Source organism: Drosophila eugracilis, unplaced genomic scaffold (assembly GCF_018153835.1).
Source record: "Drosophila eugracilis isolate 14026-0451.02 unplaced genomic scaffold, ASM1815383v1 contig_353, whole genome shotgun sequence".
Taxonomy (NCBI): domain Eukaryota; kingdom Metazoa; phylum Arthropoda; class Insecta; order Diptera; family Drosophilidae; genus Drosophila; species Drosophila eugracilis.
The window spans coordinates 1,636,559-1,653,552 of record NW_024573209.1 but is presented as its reverse complement, the minus strand read 5'-3'; the positions used below and the strand labels follow the sequence as shown (position 1 = coordinate 1,653,552).

The 16,994-nt window shown below is 35.2% G+C and overlaps 1 protein-coding gene across 1 annotated transcript in view; it reads right to left on the bottom strand.

Annotated features, from left to right (window-relative positions):
• Positions 1-3,954: 3,954 nt before the first annotated feature.
• Positions 3,955-16,994, bottom strand: part of LOC108105797 (neuronal acetylcholine receptor subunit alpha-7) — a 52,678-nt gene continuing 39,638 nt past the window's right edge. The window contains exons 7-13 of the mRNA XM_017212529.2: positions 16,093-16,287; positions 15,015-15,101; positions 13,333-13,442; positions 8,556-8,707; positions 8,289-8,411; positions 8,056-8,194; positions 3,955-7,821 (exon numbers count right to left, since the gene is read on the bottom strand). Coding sequence (XP_017068018.1) covers positions 7,669-7,821; positions 8,056-8,194; positions 8,289-8,411; positions 8,556-8,707; positions 13,333-13,442; positions 15,015-15,101; positions 16,093-16,287 — 959 coding nt within the window. The 3' untranslated portion in view covers positions 3,955-7,668. The remainder of the gene's footprint in view (positions 7,822-8,055; positions 8,195-8,288; positions 8,412-8,555; positions 8,708-13,332; positions 13,443-15,014; positions 15,102-16,092; positions 16,288-16,994) is intronic.

Here is a 16,994-nt window from a genome sequence, read left to right as displayed (position 1 = left end):
CAGGGAAACAGTGGGGTTGGATGGGGTAGAGCTGGGTTCTGGGTTCTCAGTTCTGGACTCTGGGTAGTGAAGACTGTGCCAAGATGCACATGGAGTCACAAAAGAACCGGACAGCGGTGGCACCCACACCCCAAGCACACATAAACATACACGGCAGAAAATGTAAAGTTAGTTTCATAAACCAAACTATTTTATTCAATAAATTAAAGCTTCAAGATAAGGTTTTGATTTTGCTCATCTAAATGTTATTAAGTTTGTCAGGGAAACCTTGGTTCTAATGACGAAAGGATATAAGGGGTCACCCTTTTCCATAATTTTATTTATATATCTATCAAAAGTTTTCTTCAGTACAAACTTACACCATAGGGTGATCAATATTTTTTCCCTGTGCAGGCGGGCTAAGTACTGGAGTTCCTGTGTGTGTGTGTGTGCTAATATTGAGGTAGGCCGCTGTATTGAATGGTCGTCTGAAGGGGTGAATTGGGGGCGAGTCGGGTGGCAATCGGGGTTCGGGGATCTGGGGGTCAGGGGTCGCAACTTGCACTCATCATCAACTCAAACTCAATCAGCAGCAACAACAACGACAACAGGGACAACAACAAGAAGGGCAACGGCAACATCGCGACATGGTGCATCTGTGTGCGTGCGCGAGTATCTGTGTGTCGCTTTTGACATTTACTTTATGTATTCTTCGCATGTAATGAGGTAAGTGAGGAATGCAAGGGGGATGCCCTATGTACGCGAATCGTACGCACATTTGCACATATATGCGAAATGCCGTTAATTATATACTTTACACGACACGCACACACACACACATAGGCATGAGCCCACACACTCACACTCACACCCAGAGACAGGCGGCGATTTTAATGTACAACAAAAGTGCATTGTTGTTGCCGCCGAACGGGATTGTGTGCGGGTATATAGGTGGCACCCTCTCTCTATGTACAACAACTAGTAAATGCGGCCACCTATATATATATATATATATATATATATATCATAGTTATGTACAGCCTTAAATCGCTTTGTTAAACTGGTATATGCAAAATAAAAAAAATTTTAACTCTTTTTTTCACGCACAAAAATGTGTAAAGCCGAGAGCAAAAAAAAGAGGGAAATCTGAGGTGGGTTGCAAAATGTTGCCATAGGCATAGAATGGGTCACCCGGCAGGCAGCATCCCTTATCATTATGATAAGAGGGGTCAGCTCATCTTTTTTTTTGGCCAGCGGCATGAGTGTTTATATTTGCAATGCACTTTTTTGCAATAGCATCGAAGACCACAAAGGAGCTTGTTGTTGCCTTTGGTAATTTTCAGTTCAGAGTGCTTCCGCACTTCCGAATGTATGTTTGTATGTACGAACTCTCCATACGCTTGTTTATTTATCGGTGAATTTGTTTGATTTGCATGGGCAGACAAATGCAGCAATATAACCACTAACTATAACAATATAACTATAACTAATATTTTAATAATATGTATAGGTTTTAGTTACACGTTAGGGTCTTATAAGTCGGTCCCTTATTTACTTTGTAATCAGCAAAAAATTAAAAATTCATTGAAAACTTCTTGAAACGGAAACAAAAGTCGTTACAACTTTTATTTAAATTCAAATTTGAATTTTCGTTCCATTCCTATAATCCCTTTTCATATATTCAGCCCTCGTTTCAGTGTTGATAAATTCCTAAATGCCTTCGCGCTTTGTTTATGCAGTGGCTGATTTGAGAACTATTTGACTTAGCGCCAGTCACTCAAGTGGTCGATTTGTGGAACTACAGCTGTATGAAATATGTAGAAAAAGTGTGGAATGTATATTACATGTAATTGTCAATAATATGAAATGTCGTAAACCGCCGGAACTTTGTAGACTTCTTTATGGCCCTTAGCTAAAAAAACACTAAGTATTTTTGCTGCCCCCCCTAAAAATCAGCATTTTTCCAATAGTGGTCGTAATTTGGAATGTTGTACCTCGTTGAGATTGTATTCCCAACTAAACTGAATTCACAGTTTATAGTGTAAAATTTTTTCCATTTTTTACCAAATTTGATGTTGTTGCCCCAATTGTGCGAAATTTCCTTAGCAAAGCCAAAAATGGTCAAAAATGCATTTAAGCAAAGGAAAGTCAAATTGATTAAAATCATTCAATAAATGTTGAGCATCTTTTCCTCAGAATAGTCGTTTCGTTAGGTGTAACAACAATTACAACATTAAGGCATAGCTAAAGTATGCAAATATTGGTTAACATTCCTAGTTCTTTGATATTTAAATATCCATATTTTTCTGAGTCAGAGATCTTTCTTTCATTTCATTTAAGCAGTTTTATAAAACATTATACATTTTATTTTTGGCATAATAAAATACTAATAAAAATATAAATACATATTCATAGTAAAACAATTTTTTTATGAGTTTAATATAGTGAAAACAAAAAAACTTTATATTTTTATTAAACATTCCAGATCCTATGTGATTTCCCTTGATTCATCCAGATTTTATTCCTAAAACAAGAAAAGCACATTAAAAATGTACATTTATAGATTAAGGCAATAACTCACCTCGAGTAACTCCCAGGAATGTTGTCCATCGTGAAAGGGTTTAGATGTAGAATATATATTTTAGTTAAAGAAATTATATAGATCTATGATCATACCATGCAAAAGCAATTGTTTAGAGAAGAGTGCACAAAAAGAAGGTGGAAGTGACTGAATACTTAATATATTTTTGGATCGATTTCGGAAAATTGGGCATTTTTGAAAGGACTTTGGAAATAAATAGAAGAAGGATGTAACGAAAACATGCCGAAATACTGGGATAAATAGAGGAGATTTTCTTACAACTGTTACTTTCCACGAGGGAAAAATGAAAATAACTGGTCATACATACACGCAGCATTCCTTCAGCTGTTTAAATCTTAAGTCAGTTGTTTTGGCTAGCTGGATATATATTATATTTGTTATATAATTGGTTCTGTTATGGGAATATCGTAAAGAAGGAACTGGATTTTAATTTAGTTTCAGCTGGTTGTTGACAAACTGCGCGGGGATCAGAATTTTCCTTTTAGTAAAATTTGCCAAAAATTCTTTATTTTTTGGAAATTATCTTTGAAATTTTACCACTTTGAATATAAATGTCAAACGAGTTTGTTTTTGGCTCTTTTGTCCATTCGTTTCAGCGTAATTACTACGTAACCTAATCATTGATTTTTACAGTGTATTAGGTGTAGTTTTGCAATGAGTAAATGACATAATGGATTTTTTGTGATGAACATTGATACAATATATATTTACACTTTTATTACATATGTGTGAAAATGTACCTTAAGCCTAGCTCGCAGCAGTTTCTAGAATAAAACACAAATTACCTTTCCGTCTGTAGAGAGCAGCTCCATCTTCGTCTTCAGAGAGTCATCATCCGAGGTCCAAGAATCTTTGATTTCGGAGAATAAAACCTAATTTGTTTTTTGGTATTTCTGTCAAATCTTTTCTTTTTGAATTTTTATTATTGAATAATAATTAAAATTTTACAATCGCTTTACTCGGGTTTCTTTTTCTTTTCTTCTTTGTTTCCTTTCAACTTTTATTTTATATTTTTCTTCTATAATTTACTATTTAGGTCAAAATGACCAATTTAAATTTTCTTCTAATCTTTTATGTCATATTTTTGTGTTCTTTAGTTAATTCTGTATGTTTCATTTATACGCAATTATTTAAATTTAAATACTAATAACGACATAAAAAATCAGCGCTTTTCTTTTGTTTTTTGTTTTTGTTTTCTGTGTTCTTTGTTTCTTTTTCACTTTTTAAAATTAATTTAATTTAAATATTTACTAGGTTACGATTTCATCCCGCTTGATTTGGTTTTGGTTTTTATTCAACCCTTTTTAAATGACTAATTAAATATTAATTTAAAGTTTTATGTGTTTTTCTTTTTCTTTTTTTTCATTTATATTATTTAATAGAGAAAGGAGTTTGGTTTTTGTTTTTCATTTGTTTTTGTTTTTTAAGAAATATATACTTTTTATGTATATTTTTTAAAATTCATTTAAATGCAACTAGTTGTAGGAAAAAGTTTCATCATTTGCTTCAAATATTTTCTTTTATAATTTATTACATAGTATACTATATATTAATATATATATACTCGTTTGTCTGTGTAAAAAGAAGTATATATGGTACGTAAGCACATATATATCCATGTAAATATACACACATATGTATAAACTGTGTATTTAATGGTTGATGAAAGAACTATTTTCCAAACTGTCCTCATTATGAACTAAAACTTTATTAGTTTCAATATCCATTCTCCATCATTACAACGCCCTGTTGCATGGCCTCGACTAATGTTGCCGATTAATTCAGCCCAGACAGAGAGCTTAACTATTTCCTATGTACTCATATTTATTTACTGGGGTGACGTTTCTTCTTTAAAAATTGCTTATATGAAAACTTTGGTTCAACTTCAGCTAAGTGGATGTTGAACATAATCCAGTTATTGATTGCTATTTGAAAACGGCCATCAGATATTTGAGTTGGGCTTTTTGGTTTTTGGTTTGCTTTCTTTGCTTTGTGTTAAATAAGCACAATTGATGGAAATGTATAAAAGATTTAAAATTAGTTATTGTTTTTATTTTTCATGCTGGCAGCTTGTTTGCTATGTTCTCTATTATTATTTCTTTAATACTCTTAAGCGTTAGGATTGAAATCTATCGTTAATTGTTCTCACTGACACTCGCATTGGAAAAGCATACAAAATCAAATCTATACTCGTATATGTTTATCAAAAACATTGAGAAAACTCCCCACAAATCCATTGGTTTCCAAGCTACTCTTGTGGGCATACAACAAAATGTAAAAAGAATTTCACCTTCATCAAAATATAACAAGTTCTCATATTATTTTACACTCTGGATCTTTTATCAAAAGCTAAACCTTATTTATAAATCTTTTTGATCTATTCAAAAGTAAAATAACCAAAAAATAAGAGAAAAAGTCAGAAGTTTGTATAGTTCGGCATAAAAATTCTGTATATAAATTGATGTTCAAAGGTGTCCTTTAACCAAATCACATAAAAACCAATTTGTTCTATATTCATATTTCCTCATCTATTTGTTCGATTTGTTCGTTATTCGAAATATATTTATTGTTGTATGTAAATCTATTTCTAGTATGTTTTGTTGAGTTCGCATTTTTTAGCTCTTTGGATAGAATCTTAACAATTTATGGGTTTCTGTGTAGCCTAGTCTAGTTTGAATGACATCGTTTAATTGCTAATCATATTTCCATTATTTATTTTTGAATTTTTTTGGTTTTTTGCATTTTACTGTGGCCTATATGTTTTCGTTTTTGTTTTTGTTTTGGTTTTTTGGTTGTGTCGTCGTATTGTTTATATTCAAAGAAAAATTCTGATTGTTTACATTGCACAAGATTTACAATTAGAAGCAGAATAACTGTAACTTAAAAATTAAAAAGCTAATTCCATTTCGAACGTTTTCTTTGCTTTTGTGTGGAAAGAAAATTCAGTGTGAAATTTCGACCAACGCAGTTTTGCTTTTTATCTCTGTTTTTGGTCATGGGCTTGAGTTCTCCTTGGGAAATATGCCGAACAGATCATCTTCTCTTAGATTTCCATTCGCATTCCCCAATCCAAATCCCAGACCGTGTTAATTTTTAAGATTTTTGTTTCTTGTATTCCTTTGTTTTGTTTTTTTCTTTTTTTTTTTCCTTGAAATTGTGTGCTTGGCTAGTAAGCGGACAGAAACATACTTTAAGATTATAATATTGGGATTAACCGGCCATCAAACAACCGAGTGTGTGTGTTAGTGGGTGTGTATCTTGTGTATGGTACAAATATATGAAAAGTTGGGTCAGATTGACTCACGCTAAACTCCATCATATATATTATATCTGTATAAAGCTCCTTGGTTTATATGTTCTGGTTGTTGTGGTCTCTGATCAAGTATGTTTTGTGCGCTCATTACTAAAGCAAGCACATAATTACCCATGCACCGGCATGTTACGTGTTCTAGGGTCTTGTGATGTTCATTGTTATTGGTAAATCTCGAGTACTGTTCTCTGTTGGTTTTGCCTCATTTCCAATTGATTGTTTTCTGTGTTGAATTGCTTTCTGGTGTCGTACCTTAACTTTTAGTATTTCAAAATCATAAATAAAACAAAGGAAATGCAAAATTAAATGAAATCAATACCGAAAGTTAGATTGTGTAGAGTTTCGCTGTTCTCAATGCGCTGAAGGAGCGAACTCTTGCCCTCTGTCGTTGACCTCGCGCAATAGTTCGATCGATCATCGTTTGCATCACCAAAAAATCATGCAATTCATCAACACGCAGATATTATTGCTCGCAACCATTTAATTTTATAAATTCATTTCCTCGTGCAACGCCAGTGAACATGAAATGCAGTCCTTCGGATGCATTTCATTTACTGAACGCAATTCTGGGCTCATCATTACCTGCTGTGCCTCTTCTCAATTATTTTCTTATATATTCGCTCTTTTCATCTTTTCATTTGCTTTGTTTTGATTCTTCCATTTTCAATGTTATATTCCAGTGAATTTTCTTAATTCCAATTCAGATTGGTTATTCTATTGGTTTTGGTAAGATTTAAGGGGTTTCGGTTTGGTTTTGGATTTATCATTTGGTTTAGACGTTCAACTTAAGAAAAGTTTAGGGGGAGAGAGGGAGCTAGTTACACAGTATGTAGGATATGTAGGGTTAATTGGTTCTGTTTTTTTTGTTTACTTGTTTTGTTTTTGGAAATGCATTTTCGTCTAGAGAGAGATAGAGAGAGGGGGAATGTGGCGGAATCTCTTAAGTGGCCTAGGTACTAATTGTTAGCAAAAAGTTGCTCGAAACAAATCCCTGGACTGACTTCAATTCTGAAGAAGAATACAAAATTTAGTTGTCCGTCTGTAGATCTTAAAACGTTGGGTTTTCATATTCATATATTCGCAAATTTCTCATCTACATTTTCTACAATAAAGCTCACAAATCGAAGTCTTCCAAAAAGGGTTGGGTTTGGTTTTTGCTTTTAATTTGCCTTTGAAATACTACAATTCCCGTTGAAGTCTGTCAAAAAAAAATGTTTCGAAAACCCATGTGACTATTTCGTATGAAAACGCCTCGCTTATTCTATAAAATATAAAATCTAAAAAGAAAATATACCCGTTTTGCTTGCTTGTCAAACATATATGTATATATATATATTCAATGGAAGAAATATAGATACTGGCTTGTGGGGGCTTGCGGGGAAGTGAGGGGATTTCTTGGATTTACCATTATGTAGATTTTTTTGTATAGAATTAGGAAAATTGGAATTAGTTAGTTTTTAACGTTTTTTTTTTAGTATATGATGTTGGTTTAAGTCTCTTTTTAGTGTCTGTTTGATTTAATGAAAGACTTTTTAAACGAGAGTTTTATAAATAAATTATTGTGTTTTCAGAGACGAATTTTTAATTTTTTTTAGTTTTTTTTGGATGTATTATTTAGTCAATGGTTGGTTTTTATCATGTGTTTTCCTATTTTTTTGTGCTTTTTTTAATTTGTTTTTTTAGTTTTAATTTACTTAAAAAGTTTCGTTATTAATTTAATAATTAACAAATTGATTTTATAATAAAACCAATAACAATAACCACCTCGCCCATATGGCTACGAGACAATAATATGTGGTGCTGATAGTAGTACAGCTATTGTGGCTAATATTGTGAACATTGTGAATATGATAAGGCACAGTCTGTCAACGACCATAGCTGCAAATTTCCAATCATTGGCAATGTCATTGCACTCGTCATCTTTACGTAGCTGTATATTATATTTTATATATTTTTTTATTATTAATCAAAGAGAAAGAGTGGGTTAAGTTGGAGAGAAGAAGACGAAGCAAACAATTAACGTTTGTAGGAAACTATTTTTCGAGTGCTATAACTAGGTTAAGCATGCATGTAGTATTCTTATAAATACAAACAATTTAAATATTAAAACATTGATTAGTACAATATATGATCGGCACAATAGAGTTTTGGATATCCAACTTACCTGATCAGTTATAAAGCGAATTTCCTTTAAGATTAAACCTAATTCATATTCAGTTGATGATTTGATGCACGTATGATGGGTGACCGCATCCGGCATTCGGGTGCTGCCAATTGGCCCAATGCTGCCATCGTCGCCTTGTCTGTTTTGCGATTTGGACCAGGCCGAAAACGAAATAGAAATGTGGCACGTGAGTGTCTAGATTCAGTTAAACCAATCCCAATGTGACTCGTTACCCATAAACCGTGCGATAGAATGCCGGATTGTGTGGCAGTGTTCCGCCGGGCGTCATGGGGCGACAATTGTGCCGGAAGTCATCATCGATGTCTAGTACGTTGGCCAGAAGTGATTTCGACGAGCTTCATTACGAGTGGAATAAAATCAACTTTAGTATCCTTCAGTACGAATAGCAAATACAATATGAGCAATTTTTCTTATTCCTGCTTTCGCTTTACACTCGAAGAAAACGAGAGCAGGAATGCCATAATTCGAATTCTAAATACCGCTCTTTCAGCTCAACATCGGAGAGTATCTGATGCTTGCGCTCGGAGGAGGTGTCCGAACAGGGCGTGGTCGGGAACTCCAGGATCAGCGGTCGTCCTGGTCGACTCATTCGCAGTATCCATGGCAGCCAGCACAAAAACACGATGCGTATCTAAGCGGCAGGTGGCGAAATGGAAACGTTTAGTGGGACGGACCCAAGGATAATCCGATCAAAAATCAAATTTGATGTATTTATGCTCCAATTGCGTGTGCTAAAAGTTCGTGTTTGTGGATGATGACTGCTCTGTGTGTGTGTCTCTCTCTGTCTGGGTGCAAGTGTTGGGGCCGAAAAATGTGTGGAAAACTCAAGCGGACTTTCCACGATTTATGGCTATTTTGCATGAAACGGGGCACTCGCACCCAGACAGATGACCACAAGTATGATTTATATTTGATTTTGATTACAACTAAAGCAACACTGTTTTGGAGTCCCTTGGAGTCCTTTCATATGTATATATATTGAGAGAGAGAGAGAGAGGCACATAGCAACATGTGGGTGTTGTTTGGTGTTTGTCAGTCTGCTGGGTGATTTGTTATTACACTTATAATAATATTTATGTGGGTATGTTTCAGTTTTCGTGTGCGAGAAATGGAGTGTGTTCGCTTTTCGCCATGGTCTCTGCTTATTTATAGCTACGGTGCATGCAAAATTTATGATCTACAACACAAACACAGATACGTTTACAGATACAGATACAGATTAACACATATATATATAGAACGAGTCACAAACACACACAACACTTGCTATAACAATAACAATAACAAACATCTGAGTTTATAGTTTTTGGCCTAAAAGCTGCTAAGCTGTAAACAATCTCCCTAAAAGACATTCACACCGATCTCTTGATTTATGCTAATTTCCCCTCTATTGGTTTAGCAAGTGAATTTATGCTAAGAATTTGGCAGTATCCTTGTATATCCTAGCACTTATAAAGCTTTCATTATGTCAAAACTAAACCAAAACATATGTATAGTTTTAAAGTACCCTTAACAATAAAATTAATCCTTTTCCTACCCTGCCTTTGTATTTAACAGTCAATAATTCCGATAACAAAGACCGATTGCGTATCTCAGTTGAGCCTTATAATCTCATTCATCAATGATTGTCATCTGGTTAGTTGGTAAGGGGTAAACCGGTTATCTGGTTGATGGCTAAACTGGTTAACTGGACTGGAGTACTGGAGGACAACTCAAATACCGCCATGAGAAGAAGGAAGGAAAGGACAGCACTGTCGCAAAAACGCAAATCGATGGGATAGTCAGAACATGTTTCGCTCCCTCACTGCAGCTTATCCCCAGGCATCGGTGTTCGAAGCTCTGCATCCCGTAACGTCCTTCCACCATTCGAAATCCGTAATGCAGTTGAGGAGCTGAAAAACCGACGCTCTTAGCTGACAAGCTCGCTTGCAGTTTGTCTGAAACTGTCGTTGTCCCTGGCCGTCCCACGTCCGCCGTCCTTTTTGGCCAGGCTGGCTGCCTCCGCCATCATGTCGGTTCCTCCTTGCTGGCGGTTTTCCTCTATTTTTTTCCAGCTTTTTTTTTTGTTTTTTTGTTGGCCAACAAGCGAGGAGCTTACATGGAAATGCGCTTCAGGACGTGGCATGCAAACTAAATGCAAAGTTAACCATTGCCATCGAGCAACTGGCATTGCCATATCCATATCAATGCGGCCCACCCACACTTGCCACCATCTTTTGTGCAAATTTTGCGCAAATTGATTTGTTGTTATCACACAAAGGCGCGGGGCCAAGCGGGTGTTTTTTGGTGGCACACAAAGTCTCTGGGGCCAATTCAAGTGGCAGGCGACAGTCGGCAGGAAGGACTTGAAAAAGGACTTCTTCGGCATGCACATTTCTAATGCACCTGCCTAGCCCTGCCTTACCCTGCTCCTCGAATTGGCTCAATTTTCGGTGCCGTGTCAGGACAACTCACAACTGGGCCAACTGTCAAGCCCCCAAACTTCCCCCCTTGGTTACTTTGTGTGTACTCTTACTCGTACTCGATTCCTTGCTTTGGTTTTTCCCCTCATACGCGTTCCAAATTCAATTGTGTGTCGAGGGGCGGAGACCCTCAACATTCTTGCGCGAAAACCATACAAAACTTGTCATGTGAGTGACTCCTTAAAAGCCAATCGACTTGCTGAGCTGCCCTTATTCTTGATTTTTTCTTACTTTTCTGGGTCTCGTCTAGCGAAACTTTTCATTATGCACTTGGAGGCCATTGCAATAATGTACAGAAATTGCTTTCCACTTGACTGTCTTGTGAAAATATTGTCATGAAATGTCTGATATTTTCGACTATTGATATCATTATTTGAAAGCTTAAAGGAAAATAAAGAACTTCATTGCTATTTCATGAGGTAAATGGAGAAGGAAAACTAATTTAACTTCAGAAAATATTACTAAAAATACTTTTTCTTAGGAATTTAAGCAACAAGTCGGGATTAAATAACGTGCTTTATTGTTAATCTCTAAAATGTTAAATATAAAAGTGAATCAAAGATATTAAACACCCTAAAACCTTAACTTTAACTGCAAGTCTTACAATTAATATGTAATACAATTCCTTTGAAAACCTGAAATAATTGTGAGGTAAAATGAAATTAAAGTGCTTAGCTTTAAAGTAGATTACTTGTATCCAGATTTAAATTACATTTGTTAAAATCAGTTACTAAAATTGCAACTATCCTCCTGAATTCGAGACCCCTATTATCCTTTATTCAATTAATAAACCGCCTGCCGCAAAAGGATCTTTTTAAACCATTTCACACTCAAACACACACTACAGCACACACATAGAGACTATGTACAGAGATATATGAATTAAATATGTACTTAGAGGTGAAAAAAGATATTGGGTAGGTAAATAGAGGCTAGAGTACAATTTACAGGACGTCGTACACCAGCACAGCGTATTACATGATGCATAATTGGACAGCAGTTTTAAAGCTGCCATCTGCTTTGGTTCCATTTTTTCTTTAATTTTTTGTTGTACATCTCTTTATTTGTTAAACCTATTCAGGGACATTGGTAGAGGAGTATAATGATGCACATACAAAAGCTTGTGTGCAACTGGTGACAAAGTTACGAGCAAAAAGGGATTGGGATTGGGACTCGGGTTGGATGGCATTTGGATTCTTGCTGGGGGGATCGAGGATGTGGCTGGCATACACGTAAGTACAAATTATGGGCCCAACATCAACATTACGATATTTTTCATTACATAAATTATTTTATAGTAGACACGTATAGTAGCTAGACATGTTGGATGGTTACAACATTCATTTCGTACTCTGTACATCCGTCCGTCACATTTCGGCTCGGCATTCCCTTCGTTATATTACGTTGCTCTTGGTTCTTTTGATTTACGTTTTTCTTCTTTCTTCTTTTTGTTTTGGGGTCACACACACAGGGGTCGACGGGGTCTAAAGCTTATATCAACTGACATTTCTTTCGGTTGTTGGTTGGCTTGGCTCTTTGGTTCTCAGCTAAGTTTGCAGATACAGTTATGTATACTAACAAAATCAAATGGGGCAAAAAATAAAATTGCAGCTTGCATAACAGCCTCTAAGTAGGCATCAAAAACTAACAAAGAACCAATGGAAAAACCGAACAGCATAAAAGGATGTTTTTCTCTTTTTGTGTATGAAACAGAAATGCACAACAACATCAACAATAATAACAATTAAAGGGATATTGAACAACATTTATTTGTGCAACTATTTGCAAATACGTTTTTTAGGTATTTTTTAGTAGTTTAAATGTTTTTATATTTTCAAGGGAGCTTTCGGCTCTTTAGAGGGATGAGCTTTGAGATAAAAATATGATAATTTTTCTCTTTTTTGATTTGAAATGATAATGGTTTGTACTAGGATGAGTTTTACTTTGTGGAAAATCTATTTAATCTGTTATATACTTTACGTATATGAATGGAATAAAATATTTTCAGTGGTCGTTAGCCTATGCTCTAAATGCTCTAATTTATTATTCTTATTTTGAATTTTTATAATTTGAAATTGATGTTCCAAACAATATATTTTTAAGAAAGAAAATGATCGAAGATATTTGTACTTGATTAGAAAAGCTCATATAATCTGTGAGAAGTTCTCATTTGGCTTGAAAAAATATCAAACTGAATTTAGTCTCATGAAATAGATATGCTTAAATGTTCAGTAGAAAAAACTATTTAATCTCAATATTGTTTTATTGGTTTATGTTTATTTCGTTTAGGTTTCGTTTTTACAATAAGGAACACAACACAAATTACAACAAGTAACTAAACAATGTGAAAATAGCTAACACAAAAACATTTCGCTAGCTAACACATAAATTATCTTTGCATGGCTCTCACATAACATTTTGCAATTTCGTCTCTTTTGGCAGAGATAAATCATATAAAAAATGCTAATTCTATGCGACAGTGGCCTCAAATTCAACAGCAACAGAGGACTCTGGGGGAGGAGAAGGGCTTCGCCGATCCGAGCCACGTTTTCAGGGAAAAGGATATATGTGTGGGCAGGATATATGGGAGGTTCCCCTGGAGCTGCCGTTCTGCGGCCACTGAAAACTAGCTGAAGCTATAAATGATGAGTGATGGTCGCTTTTGCAGTTGTTTCTTATTTTGATATTTTTGTATTTGGTTGGTTGGTTGGAGAGAGTTGTATTTTTTATTTTTTTTTGGTTGCTGTGGTTGTTTGGGATGGTTGTTTGGTGGGTTGACCTATTTGCGACTTACCCATTCGGACATTTCGTGCGTATCAGCATTTCGATGATGATAATTTAATATTAAAATCGTTGACACAACGGATGAAGCTACCATAAACATTATGCAATTGAAATATGTACCTGTTGGTTGGTTGGGCGTGTTGTCAATATATATATATATATATATTATAATATTATATATATTTATTATGTTCAGTGTAGGAATATATATTGTAATTGTTGTAGTGGTGCACGGATTATTGGTTGGTTTTGTTGTTATTATAATGTTGGATTGCAAGTTGTTGTTGGTTGTGTGTTAGTTCGTTTGGGGTAACGCATATTTCAAAGTTCAGATTTTTGTTCGTTTGGTTTTATATGCATTTTGTGAGCACATAATTTTATGTTTTTTGCGGAAGGTACATAGTTTGTTTGAGAGAAAGAAAAAGGCAAGAAATATGTACAAAATATTTTAGTTAGTACATTAAATGCAAAAGTTTTCTGTTTGTTAGCTTCTTAGTCGTTTGGTTTTTTTTAATAGGCATAGCAAATGTTATTTTCGAGAAAAATACATATAGATTTATTGTCTGTTTTTAATTCACACACACACGAGGTTAACTTTAGTTTGTATACTTTAGGCATAGGTTAGGTAAATATAGAAGTTAGACACCAAAAAGTGTACGCCAAGAACGGAATGGAGAATAAATTCAACAAGATAATGTTAATTTTAATTGGATAATTTGAATTTGGTAAGCACTTTTTGGAGGAAAGATATTCGAATTGGAAGATTGTATAATTTTGAGAAACAAAATTATGAAAAAGTTTAAGGAAAGTTCGGTTGTCGGTAATTTAGTTAGCTTTTGCTGATGTAGTGGAGCTGTTCCTTTGTAACTTTGATATGAAAAAACCTTATTATTAATATAATTAATCTTTTTACTTAATTGTGAACTGGATCTGGATAAGGAACAACCCAACTATATGTGTACACTGATATCTTGACAACCGAAACAAAAAATATTTATAGCGTGCAAGAAACTCGTTGGCAAATATGTGTGCATTGTTCAAACCAACTCGTGTTTTAATTTATATATAAGTATTGATCGGCTCTCGGTCTTTAAGATTCATATAATATATATTGTGTATATTACTTTATTAATTTGCTTTTGGCCAAGTTTTTTAAGGGTTTATTAGTCACATTTATATGTCCCTCTAGTTATGATTAATCACTTTTCTTTTGCTACGTTTGTTTTGAAAACATTTTTATTTTTGTTGCATCAGCATGGATTTTCCTTTTAGACCTCAAAGCCAAATATTATTACATAACATTTGACTTTGCCGCCAAAGGGAATACCTTAAGTCGACAGCTGTGCTCCAAAATCATATTTTGGGTTTTTAATTGTGTGTCAAAGTTTTAATATTATAAAATCATCGGATTTTATTTGGATTTTAAAATCATTTTAGAAATGCATGGATATATTAAATGAATATGCAACTGCAACTTTAGAGATATATATATATATATAAACGAATACATAGGTTATATGAAAGTATCACAGTATAAATGTTTAAGTTAATGGTTTGCAATTAGAGAACGACAAACTGAGGAGCACGTGAACTCAAAAGCAATAAGTACACACAGCGATAATAACATGATTTAGGTTTACGTTTACGAGAAGCTCTACCATCGACTACTATTGGTAAACAAAATGATCTTACCCAACAGTGGCACTGCGTCGGAAGTGGCCGGCATTGTCTCGGCAACCATATTGAGAAACACGGTCAGCGAAAGCAAGATGGTAACACCTAGATATCAGATGGAAAGAATCGATTAAGCAATGGGGCTATCATAAACAAGTTTAATTTTTATGAAGAACTTTTCCAGACAAACAGTTTTATTTAGTTTCTTTATTAATGCGTGCACTATCCATTATGATTTTATTTTTGTAAGCGTTTGAATGACATTTAATTGATTTGTAAAAATTTTGTTTAAACTGATATATCTATAACAAGTCTACACCCAACTCAGCATAGTTATTCTCTGGGTAATTATTTAAAAAATAATTTGCCCTAGTTAAAAACGAACTCGACATCAGTCACACTCCCCCAAAGGGTTTTAATACTAAGCTTTTAATACTGTGCCGTGCACTTTCCAACACCCACTTGCTAGACATTTATTTCTATTTCAGTTTTGTGTACTCAAGCAGCGGAGGAAGTAGTAACAGAGTCCTTCAGTTTGGTCGAGTCCCAACTGATTTTCCAAGCCACTAATGCTCTGTCCCGTCGATTGACAGCACACTTCGAGGAGCATTCCCGGCCTTACGCCCGGCTCGTTGAACACTTTTTACTACTCAGCTCCGTGGCATTAAAAGTTCAATAGTTTGTTTACCAGCGTTTGAGACTGTGGCGTCATCAGCAGACACAGCTCTTAGAATGGGTAACGATGGCAATAATGGGCAATGTGCGATGTCAGTCAGTCATCCCAGTCAGTCAGCTAGGTACAAAGTGAGACAGGCAGCTGGCTGGGGAGATGAAGCCCCATTCTTATCAACACGATTATGAAAGGCATCTAATTTGAAATTCGCTACTTTTCCCACCGACTAGGCTGTCATTATTTAAAAAGTACTTGGCAAATACTTTTCGAGCAGCTCTTAAGCTGTTTGCATGTAGGGACTTCCCCTCCTGTTACTCTTAAGTATTTGCATTGCGTAAGTGGTTTGAAATTAATGTGGCTTACTTTCAGCCACATCCCCTTCTAGTTTGTTGCTCCTAGCTGGCATATCTCAGGTACACTTACCCAGGGATAATTTTTCACCCGAATCCGGCGGCAGGGTGAAGCCGAGCAGGGCCATGGAGGCAATCAGTACACAAGGTATGATCAGGTTGAAGAAATAGTATAGTGTTCGTCGGCGGATGATGATGGCGAAGGTTATATCTATATAGGGTTCCGGGCAGCAGTTGTAATAGATCTCGTTACGTTTGCCAGGCACACCTGCGATTGTTCAATTGTACGAAAAGTGTGATTATAAAATATCCTTCGAATTTTTATTCAGTATATATGTTCTTGTCAGATATGTTGTATCTGTGGCGGTCTTTACTTAGTTACTCGGGCTGAGCATCTTGTTCTGAGCATATTACAAGAGTTGAGTAAAGTAGGGAATAGTAGTAGTAGTAGTAGTAGTAGTATATAGTTTAGTTTAGTATAGAAGAGTAGAGGATTGGTAAAAAGCGTGTTCAGAGTAGAGCAGATCAAAGACTAGAGTAGCTGGTAGGTGTAATTGAAGCATTGTTGCCATTTACAGTTCTTGAATGTTTTACAGATATGAGTAGTGGAGGCAGTTTGGCAGGGAGATGTGGTGCAGTGTGGGTGTGCATGCCGGGTAGATGTTTTTCGGGTCTGGGTCTGGGTCTGGGTATGGGTTTAGTTGAGTGTAAACTTAGTTCGGAAAGAGTTTTATTTGTCTAGGCAACTAATTGTAAGTAAAGTTAAGTAAGAGCCGGGCAGAGTAAAGGAGTAAAGCCGAGCAATTTACTATGGGGGAAAAGTTTTTATGCACTTTGCTTTCCAAAATGTAAATACGTAGTAGAAAAGTATGTAGAGATAAGAAATCGTTTGCGGGCTATTCAAGTATGCATATACATGTACAAAAATCAGAGTGTGTATGTTTAGAGGGAAGTTGTGTAAGCCGAGTTTATTGG